General features: G+C 35.2%; 4 protein-coding genes across 6 annotated transcripts; 3 read left to right on the top strand and 1 right to left on the bottom strand.

Moving 5' to 3' along the window:
* Positions 1-1,651: 1,651 nt before the first annotated feature.
* Positions 1,652-3,182, top strand: ttr-26 (Transthyretin-like family protein). The gene is made up of 3 exons (NM_075229.8): positions 1,652-1,830; positions 2,753-2,880; positions 2,934-3,182. Exons 1-3 carry the CDS (start codon positions 1,665-1,667, stop codon positions 3,072-3,074), a joined length of 435 nt encoding a protein of 144 aa, NP_507630.1. The 5' UTR covers positions 1,652-1,664; the 3' UTR covers positions 3,075-3,182.
* A 658-nt stretch (positions 3,183-3,840) lies between these two features.
* Positions 3,841-5,157, bottom strand: ttr-25 (TransThyretin-Related family domain; the record flags this gene model as incomplete). 2 transcript variants are annotated; one of them, NM_001269885.3, is made up of 3 exons in its annotated part: positions 3,841-4,055; positions 4,124-4,251; positions 4,993-5,157. In NM_001269885.3, the coding sequence occupies 3 exons, from the start codon at positions 5,150-5,152 to the stop codon at positions 3,918-3,920; spliced, it is 426 nt and encodes a 141-aa protein (NP_001256814.1). The 2 variants fall into 2 exon arrangements, with proteins under 2 accessions (NP_001256814.1, NP_001256815.1); NM_001269886.3 differs by lacking the exon at positions 4,993-5,157 and having other exon boundaries at positions 3,918-4,055; positions 4,124-4,237.
* A 139-nt stretch (positions 5,158-5,296) lies between these two features.
* ttr-24 lies at positions 5,297-6,553 on the top strand (the record flags this gene model as incomplete). 2 transcript variants are annotated; one of them, NM_001269883.3, is made up of 3 exons in its annotated part: positions 5,297-5,546; positions 6,134-6,261; positions 6,342-6,553. In NM_001269883.3, the coding sequence occupies 3 exons, from the start codon at positions 5,387-5,389 to the stop codon at positions 6,477-6,479; spliced, it is 426 nt and encodes a 141-aa protein (NP_001256812.1). The 2 variants fall into 2 exon arrangements, with proteins under 2 accessions (NP_001256812.1, NP_001256813.1); NM_001269884.3 differs by lacking the exon at positions 5,297-5,546 and having other exon boundaries at positions 6,148-6,261; positions 6,342-6,479.
* Positions 6,554-8,089: 1,536 nt separating this feature from the next.
* On the top strand, positions 8,090-11,937 carry Y51A2D.8 (Cysteine proteinase). The gene is made up of 6 exons (NM_075226.8): positions 8,090-8,239; positions 8,641-8,721; positions 9,080-9,443; positions 10,488-10,682; positions 10,810-10,900; positions 11,605-11,937. The coding sequence occupies exons 1-6, from the start codon at positions 8,094-8,096 to the stop codon at positions 11,886-11,888; spliced, it is 1,161 nt and encodes a 386-aa protein (NP_507627.1). The 5' UTR covers positions 8,090-8,093; the 3' UTR covers positions 11,889-11,937.
* The last annotated feature ends 162 nt before the right edge of the window (positions 11,938-12,099 follow it).

Raw genomic sequence — 12,099 nt, 5'->3', positions numbered from 1 at the left:
GTTTCTCCAAAAGTTAACCTACTTCTATAATTCCCTTTAGACTTTGACCTACTTTTTCAAATTTCTTGGAAATGTGGCCTACTTATTTCAGATTTATTTGAAATTTGACCTACTTTTCCAGATTTCTTTTGAATTTGACTTACTTTTTCAGATTTCTTTTAAATTTGACCTACTTTCTGAGGTTTCTCCAAAATTTAACCTACTTCTATAATTCCCTCTAGACTTTGACCTACTTTTTCAAATTTCTTGGAAATGTGGCCTACTTATTTCAGATTTATTTGAAATTTGACCTATATATTTATTCGTTCACGTTTTTAAAGAAATGGCAAGAAGAAGAATCAAAGGGTTTAAAAAGGACAAAACATGTGAGCGATAAGATGATCAAGTAACCGTAATATAGTTTCGAGATCAAATGTGGGGAAGAAGTTTATCAAGAGGTATAGAGCTTATAAGTGCTGAGAAGGCTGGGCGGGAAAATTTAACCGGTAATAATAAAGCTACACTGTTCCATAGGGGAAGATACTTATGTAAAAAGCTTTTGTTGGATGTGCCACAGATATTTGACCTACTTTTCCAGATTTCTTTTAAATTTGACCTACTTTCTTGAAAATGTCAAAAGTTCGTGATGTTTCTATTTTCTGACCTTTTTTTGTTCGTCACGTCATTTTTGTTGGCATTAGCAGCCCCTTTTCAAAAATAACGTGAAAAAAAACGGAAGAAATAGAGCAAATAATTGAGAGGAAGTATGTGTTTACTGGTTGATCTTTAGTGTTCAGGTGATTTTTTTTCAAAGGTGATAATCGTAAATATCCCCTGTTTGTCTTTATTGTTTGGTAAATACGGGCGGTAGAGTTGAATAGATTTTTGAAAATCACTAGGTTATGGAAAGAAAAACAGGTTTTTCCAAGTATCAATTAGGCAACACAATGATTTTACCAAAGAGAAAATTGGTCAAATCTTTTGAAATTTAAGCAAGAAAATTGAAAAAGCAAGTTAAATATCAAAATTTAGTCAAGAAAAATAGGTCAAAATTTGAAGTTTAGGCGGGAAATTTGAAAAAAAAGTAGGTCAAATTTCAAAACGCAAAACTTTGGCCTGAAATTCGAAAATTCTGTTACACTTTAAAATTTTAGGCGGGAAATTTGAAAAAAAGTAGGTCAAGTAAAAAATTATAGGCAGAAGAGTTTGAATACTAGGCCAAATTTTAAAAATTGGGCGGGATATTGAGAAAAGTTGGTCAAATTTTGAAATTTCACGCAAAAATCGAAAAAAATTTTTTTTTTGGAATTTTGGCGTTTTTGACTAAAATTACGTGGATTTTTCCATTTTTCTGCCAAAACTCATCATTTTTTCCAAATTTTTCAGAATTTTCGCGAGCTTCTTATCACGAAAATCAAAAGTTCTTCTTCATTTTCTTCCGTTTTCCCAAGGGGTCATACTTTTGGTAAACACCTACTGTTTGTTCACAATAAAAAATTCGCCCATTTACCAAAAAATCTCTCAAAAATCCGCGCTATTTCCCAAAAAGTGACGTGTTTGTTCATCGCCTTTCGAAATAACTGTTTATGAAAAAGTGGGCGGAGCCTATTGACTCATCGGTGGGTATTTAAACGGTAAAAATTGAACGAGTAACCAACACAGGTTACCTCATCACCCAAAACATTATGATTTCCGCTCAACTTTTTGCCATTTTCTCCGTACTAGTCATCTCTACTGACGGCCTGCTGGGCATTATTGGCTCCAAGCAGGGGGTTACTGTAACTGGAAAGCTTATTTGTAATGGACAACCTGCTAGTAATGTACTTGTCAAGATGTATGAGGATGGAACATGTAAGTTTAGAAAAAAAAAATTTTTTTTAAACTTTTTTTTTCGAAATTTTTTTTTCGGGAAAAAATTCGAAAACTTGAACTTTTCAGGCATTTTAATATACACCGTTGAATTTTTCATGAAATTTCCGTTGATTTGACACCCATATCGGCTATATTCGACACACCACGAATTTCAGGCCAGATTTAGGCCGTTTTAGGCCGAATAAGGCTCAATATTCAAAATGCTAAGAAGTAGTTGTCATAATTTTAAAACACTAAGAAAATCTGAACTGGTTTTAATTTTAAATATTTAAGGCCTGAAACGGCCTGAAACGGCCTGAAACGGCCTGAAACCGGCCTGAAATTCATACTTGCTCAATTATAGCCAATATGGGTTTTAAATTTTTGCAAATTTAGAGGTTAAGCTAATTTTTAACATCTTTTATGCTGGAAACAAGCGGTATTTGAAATTTGGCCCAAAAAAATTTTTAAAAAAAAGTGTTTTTCTTCAAATTTTCTATAAATTTGATGTTTTGCGTTGTTTTAGTTTTAAAAAAACCAATTTTTCCACTAAATTTCCGTTGTTTTAACACCCATATCGGCTACATTCGGGAGTGGTTAAGTTTCAGGCGGTTTCAGGCCCTTTTTTGGCCCGAAATCAAGTTTTACGAAGATTGAGCTCTAAATGTATACTGTTTATTAAAACTATGGGTCAAAAACAATTGTAAACAAAATCGTAAAAGCTTCGGCCTGAAATGGCCTGAAACGGCCTGAAACGGCCTGAGCCCGGCCTGAAATCCAAACTTCCTCAAATATAGCCATTATGGGTGTCAAAATTTTGCAAATTTTTAGGAGAATCCAAATTTTCCACTCAAAACTATCGTAGTCTAACAGATTTCAGAAAATCAAAAAATTTTCCAAAAAAAAAAAATTTTTTTTGCAGTTTACGATAGCAAAATGGGCAGTGTAAAGACTGGATCAGACGGAACATTCCGCGTATCCGGAGATCAAAATAAAATCCGAACAATCGACCCGAAAGTCAACATTTACCACAAGTGCAATTATAACGGGGTGAGTTTTTTATTTCAAAAAAAAAATTCGATTTCAAACTCAAATTTTTCCAGCTCTGCTCGAAAAAAGTGTCCATCAACATTCCAAAAAACGCTGTCGTCAGCGGAAGCGGACAAAATGCTAGAAATTATGACATTGGAACTATCAACTTGGCTAACAAGTTCTCTGGAGAATCTACTGATTGTATTCATTAAAAATTTGGCTTTAATATGTATAAAAAATGCAAACAAATTTGTATATTTTGAAAATTGTTTTATTTTGAACGGTTAGAATATTTTTTCCAAAACAAAAAAATTTTTTTCAAGTTTCAAATTTTTTAAATTTTGAGATTTCAAGCATTTTTGGAAAATTTTGTACATGGCAAGATTTTTCATATCATTTTCATGGATTTGACATTTACTTCGGCTACATTTCAAGAAACTGGGCTTGTCGAAATGATTTGGACCGATTCGGGCCGTTTCAGGCCGTTTCAGGCATGAATTTCCAGTTTTTCTGGAACTGCGTTCTTACTTTCAGGTTTTCCTCATTACTGCATAATTTCTACACTTACCTTGACCTAAATTCGTGGTGCTCATATTTCAAGTCTAGAACGGCCTGAAATGACCTGAAATAGGCCTGAAATTCAACATTTCATTGTTATGCAAGTTAAATCAAAAGCCTGAAAATTATCTTGAAGTTTTAAGTGAAGGAAATCTGTTTTTCAATAAATTTTGAGTTTCGGGCCAGTTTCAGGCCGTTTTGGGCCGTTTTTTGGCCCAAACGTCCAAATGTTCAGAGTATAATCAATATGGGTGTTAAAATTTTGCACATTTTATGGAGAACACGAATTTTACATTTTTATTGTTCAAAATGTCCCCTGGTGTCCCCGAATGTCCCATAGGTGTCCCATAAGTGTCCCTCTCGTGGTTTTAGGCTATATTTGTCGGAATTTGCTCATTTTTTTTACAGAAACACTTTAAAAAGTGTAATTAAACGTTTATTTTATGAAAAATTCCAATTAAAACATAAAAGTTATCAAAAAGTTCCAAAAAAAAAGTTTAATGAATGCAATCAGTACCCTCTCCTGGGTACTTATTGGCCAAATTCAGAACTCCAATGTCAAAAAGTTGAGCTTCTTTGGATCCTTTGCCAACTGCGTTCTTCGGAACATGAATGGTAACCCTTTTCGGGCAAAGCTGAAATTTTTGAGAATTTTTTCAGTAAAATTTTTGAAAAAAAGTCGAAATTTTTCGCTGAAACTCACTCCGACGTGGTTGCATCTGTGATAAATATTGATTTTTGGGTCGATCTTGCGAATTTTATTCTGGCCGCCGACTACTTTGAAGGTTCCGTCTGCCAATGTGTTTGTAACGTCCATCTTGGTGTCATAGACTGCAATTTGGGGCATTTTGCTTCCAAAAATGATCAGATCGCTAGGATTTTACAAAATTCAAACTCGTGGCGTCAATAGCTTCAATTTGACACCCATATTGTCTATATTCCGGCAATTTTGAAGATTTTGGTTAAACCGCGACGCGACCGCAACGCACGGTGATTTTTTGCTTCAAAATGTTGAATAAACTAATGTTTATTTGAGATTTCTAAGTTTGTATTAGTGATACTGAAATTTTTATGTCTTCAAACGTGCACAGTCCTCAGTGATACGCTTGTTTGCAAATTTGAGCGGCCGCGACGCGGCCGCGACGCATGGCTAAAATCAAATGTCTTTAAATATATACAATATGGGTGTTAAATGAGAGCTATAAACTACAAATTAAGGAAATACACGCGTTTGATTTCCAGAAACTGATTGTTTCGTTGCTACGACTGCTTCTGAACTTGAGCGACCGCGACGCGACCGCACCGCACTCAAAAAACTAAAGTTGTCTGATCATAGGCAAAATGGGGGTCAAACAAAAGCTAAGAACGTCAAAAATTCAAAAATCGTATTTTCAACCTTTAAAAGCGAACTATTCTAATGTTACGGTTAGAAACCGCGACGCGACCGCACCGCACTCAAAATACCAAAGTTGTCAGATTATAGGCAATATGGGGGTCAAATGAAAGCTAAGAACGTCAGAATTTCAAAAATACACAAATTAAAACATAAAACTGGAAAAAAAAATGGCTCACCAGTTCCATCCTCATACAGCTTGATCTTCACATCCTTCACAGCTTGGCCGTTGCAAGTGAGCTTACCAACTACAGTAACCGTCTGCTTTCTACCAACAATTCCGCCGAGCCCGTGAGCCACGGCTAAAGTCGCAAGGAAGAGCAGACAAAGTTTGAGCATCGTTTGAGCAGATTCTCAGGAAGTTTCCGTGAGTTTTGCTCCCGGTTTTTATGGGATTTTCGGGTGACAAACATGTTTTTCTGGTCCCCAGCGGCATGTTTACACTAAACAACAACTGTTCCGTTAGATAATCACCTAATCGCCGACTTTTATCCGTTTCTCATCTCGTCTGATTTCCCTGATTTCTTATCATTTTCCTGGATTTCTTATCGATTCCCGGTCGACTCCTGAGCAATGTTCAAAGAAATTCTGCTCATTTCCACTGTTTTTCTGCTCACTGATGCCTTGGGAGGTATTGTTGGGAGTAAACAGACGGTCACTGTGGTCGGCAAACTGGTCTGTAACGGAGCACCGGCTAGAGACGTCCGTGTGAAGCTTTTCGAGGATGGAACTAGTAAGTTGAAAGTTTCAAATTCGATTTTTTCAAGTTGAAAATGTCTCACCACGCTGTTAGCTTCAATTTGGCACTCATATTGCCTGTATTTGGACAATTTTTGGTTTTAGGGCACGGCGCGGTTGCGTCGCGGTTTCTAATAGTCACTATTTACCGTAAAATTAGAGCAGTTCGTTTTTAAGGATCAAAATTACGATTTTTGTATTTCTGACGTTCTTAGCTTTTATTTGACCCCCATAACGACTATATTCGGATAACTTTGGTTTTTTGAGTGCGGTGCGGTCGCGTCGCGTGTCAAATGCAAAAATTATTGTAAAGCTCCACAATGGCAAACATTTTTGAACAAAGACGTTGTATTAATCATAACTCAAAAACTTACCGCGTTGAAGCATGAAAAATGCAATTTCAATTTTCGCCGCGTTGCGGTCGCGTCGCGGTCACACACCCCAAAATTCAAATTTGTCCGAACATAGTCAATATGGGTGTCAAAATTCTTGTCTTGACCTGGAAAATCTGAATTTCCTAGTTTTAACAACAAAAATGTTAACTTTGAACATTTTATTTCACAAAAATACAATTTTCTGCAGTCTACGACACGAAAATGGACTCGGTGAAAACAATTGCTGATGGAACATTCAAGGTCTCGGGATCCCAGAATAAAATCCGCAAGATTGACCCGAAAATCAATATTTATCATAAATGCAACTATTCTGGAGTAGGTTTTTGGAGAAAAAAATTGAAAAAATTCGATTTTTTTCCTATTTAAAAAAAATTCAAAAATTTTGAAATTTTCAGCTCTGCCCAAAAAAAGTGACTATTCATGTTCCAAAAAATGCAGTTGGTAAAGGATCCAAAGAAGCTCAACTTTTCGACATCGGAACCCTCAATTTGGCTAACAGATACCCAGGAGAGGGCACTGATTGCATTCATTAAACTTTTTTTGTAATTTTTTGATAATTTTTATGTTTTAATTGGCATTTTTCATAAAATAAACGTTTAATTACAATTTTTAAAGTGTTTCTGTAAAAAAAATGAGCAAATTCTGACAAATATAGCCTAAAACCATGAGAGGGACACTTATGGGACACCTATGGGACATTCGGGGACACCAGGGGACATTTTAAACAATAAAAATGTAAAATTCGTGTTCTTCATAAAATTTGCAAAATTTTAACACCCATATTGATTATACTCTGAACATTTGGACGTTTTGGCCAAAAAACGGCCCAGAACGGCCTGAAACTGGCCCGAAACTCAAAATTTATTGAAAAATAGATTTTCTTCACCTAAAACTTCAAGATAATTTTCAGCCTTTTGATTTAACTTGCATAACAATGAAATGTTGAATTTCAGGCCAATTTCAGGCCATTTCAGGCCGTTCTAGACTTGAAATATGAGCACCACGAATTTAGGTCAAGGTAAGTGTAGAAATTTTGCAGTAATAAGAAAAACCTAAAAGTGAAAACGCAGTTCCAGAAAATCTAGAAATTCAGGCCTGAAACGGCCTGAAACGGCCCGAATCGGTCCAAATCATTTCGACAAGCCCAGTTTCTTGAAATATAGCCGATGTAAATGTCAAATCCATAAAAATGATATAAAAAATATTGCCATGTACATTAAAAAAAAAATTTTTTTTGGAAAAATATTTGAACCGTTCAAAATTAAACCATTTTTCATGTTTTAATTTGCAATATAAACGCTTAACTACATCTATGCAAGTGTTTCTGTAAAAAAAGAGCAACTTCTGACAAATATAGCCTGAAAACCACGAGTGGGACACTTATGGGACACCTATGGGACATTCGGGGACACCCGGTAAAATTTTGAGAAATATGAACTCAAAATTCGTGTTCTTCATGAAATTTGCCTAGTTTTGAAACCCATATTGGCTATGTTCTACAAACTTTGAAATTTTGGGCAAAAAACGGCCCGGAGCCTGAAAATGGCCTGAAATACAAAACTTTCCTTTAAATAACTTTTATTTCACAGTTTCAAATTTTTCAAAAACGTTTGCTGAAATTATCGACATATACCCGTCAATATTTGTTTTCAAGCCTAGAACGGCCTGAACTGTCCTAAAACTGGTCTGAAATTCAATTTTCCGCAAACATAACCAATTTAGTAGTTCCTTATACAAGTTGGCAAATTACTACAAACGCACTGGCATTAAACTGAGTGTATTGATATTTGGGCTCCAAAAAGCCCGAAACGGCCTAAAACTGGTCTGAAATTCAAATTTCCTCGAATATAGCCAATATGGGGGTCAAATAAACGGAAATTTTATGAAGATTCCAAATTTTCATGTAACAAGGCTTGAAAAAAATCAAAATTTTCAATAACTTGCTCATAAATTAATTTTTCAACCCCCTGTCAACACCAAAAATCTATAAAAGAACCCCAACAAATTCGATGTCGAAATGTGCAGAATCACCCCGATCTTTCCAACTTTTTCCCCCGAAAAAGTGGAAAATTTTACGATTTCGGCCATAAAACTCGGAAGCTTAAAAGCCAACCGTAGCCCGAGGCAATCAAAATTTCGCCGCGAAAATGCAAGTTTTCGTGATTTTCCTGGTGGTTCTACCCATTTCAGGGGTAGTTTCCATCAATATTACAGAACCCGAATTTTTTGAAATTAATATCGATCGGGACCATCCGGAGAAGCTCTACAAGGCTTTTGAGGATTTTAAAAAAAAGTGAGTTTTTTTAATAACGAAAACTTGGCCCAAACTTCAAAATTTTGAAAAATCAATTAAAAATTCGGATTCCCCATAGCAAATAACCCCTACGCCTGAGTTTTCAGAATTTTAGTGCAAAATCCCGTCAAATCGGGTGCCGGGTACGCAAACACCAGGCTACAGTAACCCAAAACACCGGATTTGACGACATTTCGCACGAAATTGTTGAAAAATAGGGTGCAGGGGTAATTTTGGGTGGAGAATTCGAATTTTTACATAATTTTTCAAAAAAAAAATGGTTTTGAAGTGTTGAAATTTCGATTTTCAGAAATAATTGAACATTTCTATTAAAATTTTTCAGAAATCTTATTGTTGCCGTTTTAAGCCACTTTTGAGAAAAAAAACATAATTTTTCACAGGTACAACCGAAAATACAAGGACGAGTCGGAGAATCAGCAGAGATTCAATAATTTCGTAAAATCCTACAACAATGTCGATAAGTAAGTGAAAAAAAACATGGCCCAAACTTCAGAATTTTCAAATTTCGAGTCGAAATTCGGATTCTACGTAGCAAATAACCACTAACCCCGTTTTTCAAAAATTTAGCGCAAAATTCCGTCAAATTGGGTGTAAGGTCCACAAACACTAGGCTACAGTAACCAAAAACACCAGATTTGACGCAAAATTGCACTAAAGCGTTGAAAATTTCGGGACAGGGGTAATTTGAGGCGTAGATTTCGAATTTCATAATGAAAATGTTTTAAATTTGAGTTTAAAAATGAAATTTTTGAATAAAAAATTTCGAAAAAAAATTTCAAAAAAATTTTTTTTTTTCGGTTTTTTTTCAATTTTTTTCAGATTAAACGCAAAGTCAAAAGCAGCCGGATATGACACCCAATTTGGCATTAACAAGTTTTCTGACCTATCCACCGCCGAATTCCACGGCCGTTTGTCCAATGTAGTGCCCAGCAACAATACAGGGCTCCCAATGCTCAACTTCGACAAGAAAAAACCGGATTTTCGCGCGGCCGACATGAATAAAACACGCCATAAGCGTAGATCAACACGCTATCCAGACTATTTCGACTTGAGAAACGAGAAAATCAACGGGCGATACATTGTGGGCCCGATCAAGGATCAGGGGCAATGTGCGTGTTGCTGGGGATTCGCGGTCACCGCACTGGTGGAGACTGTGTATGCAGCACATTCTGGAAAGTTTAAGGTAAAAATAAAACAATTATTTGAAAAATTTGAATGAAAACTGTGAAAGTTCGAGGAAAATCGGTGAAAAATTGGCGTGAAAACTCGAATTTTTCGATTTTTTTTTGAAAACAGAAAACATTGCCGTTGGAGCGCATTTACACCCTCTAGCCTGAAATTTAATTCTATTTTTCTGTAAATATATCGTAGATCACATTTTTTGCTATGTTTTCCATTTTGAAAAATGGCAAAGTTACGTTAGTTTCAAGTGTTTAAAGCGAAGTTGAACGAATTTTCAGTAGGTTCTCAGCGGAGTGCGTTTACTGCTTTTACACTAAATTTTATTAGACTTTGACTATTTTAATATTAAACTTTGCAAAAATTGGTATTGTACACGTTTTTTAAATTTGGAAAATCTTGAAAATTGGCCAAATTACGGATGTTTCAAATTTTCTAGTCAAAATACACAGAGTTTTGAGGAGTTCTCATTGGAGCGCATTTACAACCCCTAAACTAACTTTTCTCTTATTTTTTTGTGCATAGTTAATGTAGATCACATGTTTCTCTACTAGTTTCTTTTGGAAAAATAAGAAAATCTTGAAAACTGGCCAAGATACGATTTTTCACAAATTTGGGTCAAAAAATGAGAAATTTTGAAATATTCTTATTGAAACGCATTGGCAAGCCCAAAACTAATTTTTTTTTTCAAATTTTCAATGTATTTAGTGTAGATCACATGTTATTTCACTAGTTTCTTTTTTAAAAATAAGAAAATCTTGAAAATTGACCTATTTACGGATGTTTCAAATTTTCTAGTCAAAATCAACAGAATTTGTAAGAATTCTCATTGGAGCGCATTTACAACCTCAAAACTGACATTTTTTCATGATTGACTACTACAAATATAGCAGATCATATAATTAGGCGCAATTTTCAGTTTGAAACTAAAAAAAATCTTAAAAATTGGCAAAGTTACGGTAGTTTCAAATTTTTCAGTTAAACTTGGCAGAATTTCAGAATTTCACTGAATTTTTGAATTTCTATGTAAATTTTTGAATATTTTCAGTCCCTATCTGACCAAGAGGTTTGTGATTGCGGTACGGAAGGAACACCGGGATGTAAGGGAGGAAGCTTGACCCTCGGAGTCCAGTACGTCAAGAAATATGGGCTTTCTGGAGATGAAGACTATCCTTACGATCAAAATCGGGCTAACCAGGGCAGAAGATGTCGTTTAAGAGAAACTGACAGAATTGTGCCGGCTGTGAGTTGGAAATTTGAAAATTTGAAAAAATTCCAAAAAAAAAAATTTTTTTTTCAAAAATTTTTTTTTCAAAATTTTTACTTTTTTTAGAATCAAATTTTTTAATTTTCTACCAAATTTTGTTCAGAGAGCCTTCAACTTTGCCGTAATCAACCCACGCCGAGCCGAAGAACAAATCATCCAGGTGCTCACCGAGTGGAAGGTCCCAGTAGCTGTCTGTAAGTCGGCGGGACCAACTGGGGGACATGGGACATCCGGGAGTTTTGAAATTATTAAATTCAAAATCTCCTAAAAATTTGCAAAGTTTTGACATCCATATTGGCTATATTTGGAGAAATTTGAAATTTGGGCCTGAAACGGCCTAAAATTGGCCTAAAATCGGCCTGAAACTCAAAATTTTCAGTCTATAGCCCATGTTAGTGTACCAAAAAAAAATTTCAATTAAAAGCCAAGTATTTTGGCTATATTTCAGTAAATTATATTTTAAGACCTGTTTCAGGCCTATTTCGGCCTGAAATCGGCTCAATACTCAAAATTCTTTTGTTTTGGTGTCACAATTTTACCATTCAATTGAAAACTTGAAAATATTTGGAACATTTCATTTCAAGGCCAATTTTACCCTAAACCGGCCTAAAACCGGCCCGAAACTCGAAATTTGCCGATCGAAATCGATGTCGGTGCCAAAATTTTGAAAATTAAATAACCAACTCAAAAGTTTTGCTGAATATGAAGTACTTTCTTTTCAGGCCTGTTTTGGCCTAGAATCGGCCTGAAATTGGCCCAAAACCCAAACTTATCGAAATATAGTCGATATGGGTGTTAAAATTTTGCAAATTTAACGTGTAATTCAAAAATCTAGCTGAAAACCTGCAGAAACTCCAAGTTTTTCGAAAAAACTCGAAATTAAAAAAAAAAATTCCAGATTTCAAAGTCGGCGATCAATTCAAAGAATATAAAGAAGGAGTGATCATTGAGGACGATTGTAGAAGAGCTACTCAATGGCATGCCGGAGCAATTGTGGGTTACGATACCGTTGAGGATAGCCGTGGAAGAAGTCACGACTACTGGATTATCAAGAACTCCTGGGGAGGCGATTGGGCTGAGTCGGGATATGTTCGAGTGGTCAGGGGTAGGGATTGGTGCTCAATTGAGGATCAACCAATGACTGGAGACATCAAAGATCATAAAGATAACTATTACTATTAATTTATTTTTCTCACTTCTTTTTGTTAAAAAAATGAAAAATAATTATTTTTTTCGAAAATTTGTTTCTTCAAATTTCACAAAAACTCTTCAATTTTAAGCTGTTTTACTTAAAAAATTGAATTCTACGCAAAAAATGTGTTGATTTAACACCCATATCGACTATATTCGAAAAACTTGAACTTCAGGCCGTTTCAGGCCATTTCAGGCCATT

The sequence above is a fragment of the Caenorhabditis elegans genome, chromosome V (genome assembly GCF_000002985.6).
Source record: "Caenorhabditis elegans chromosome V".
Taxonomy (NCBI): domain Eukaryota; kingdom Metazoa; phylum Nematoda; class Chromadorea; order Rhabditida; family Rhabditidae; genus Caenorhabditis; species Caenorhabditis elegans.
Note: the sequence above shows the minus strand (reverse complement) of the source record. Positions and strands in the feature narration are given on the sequence as shown.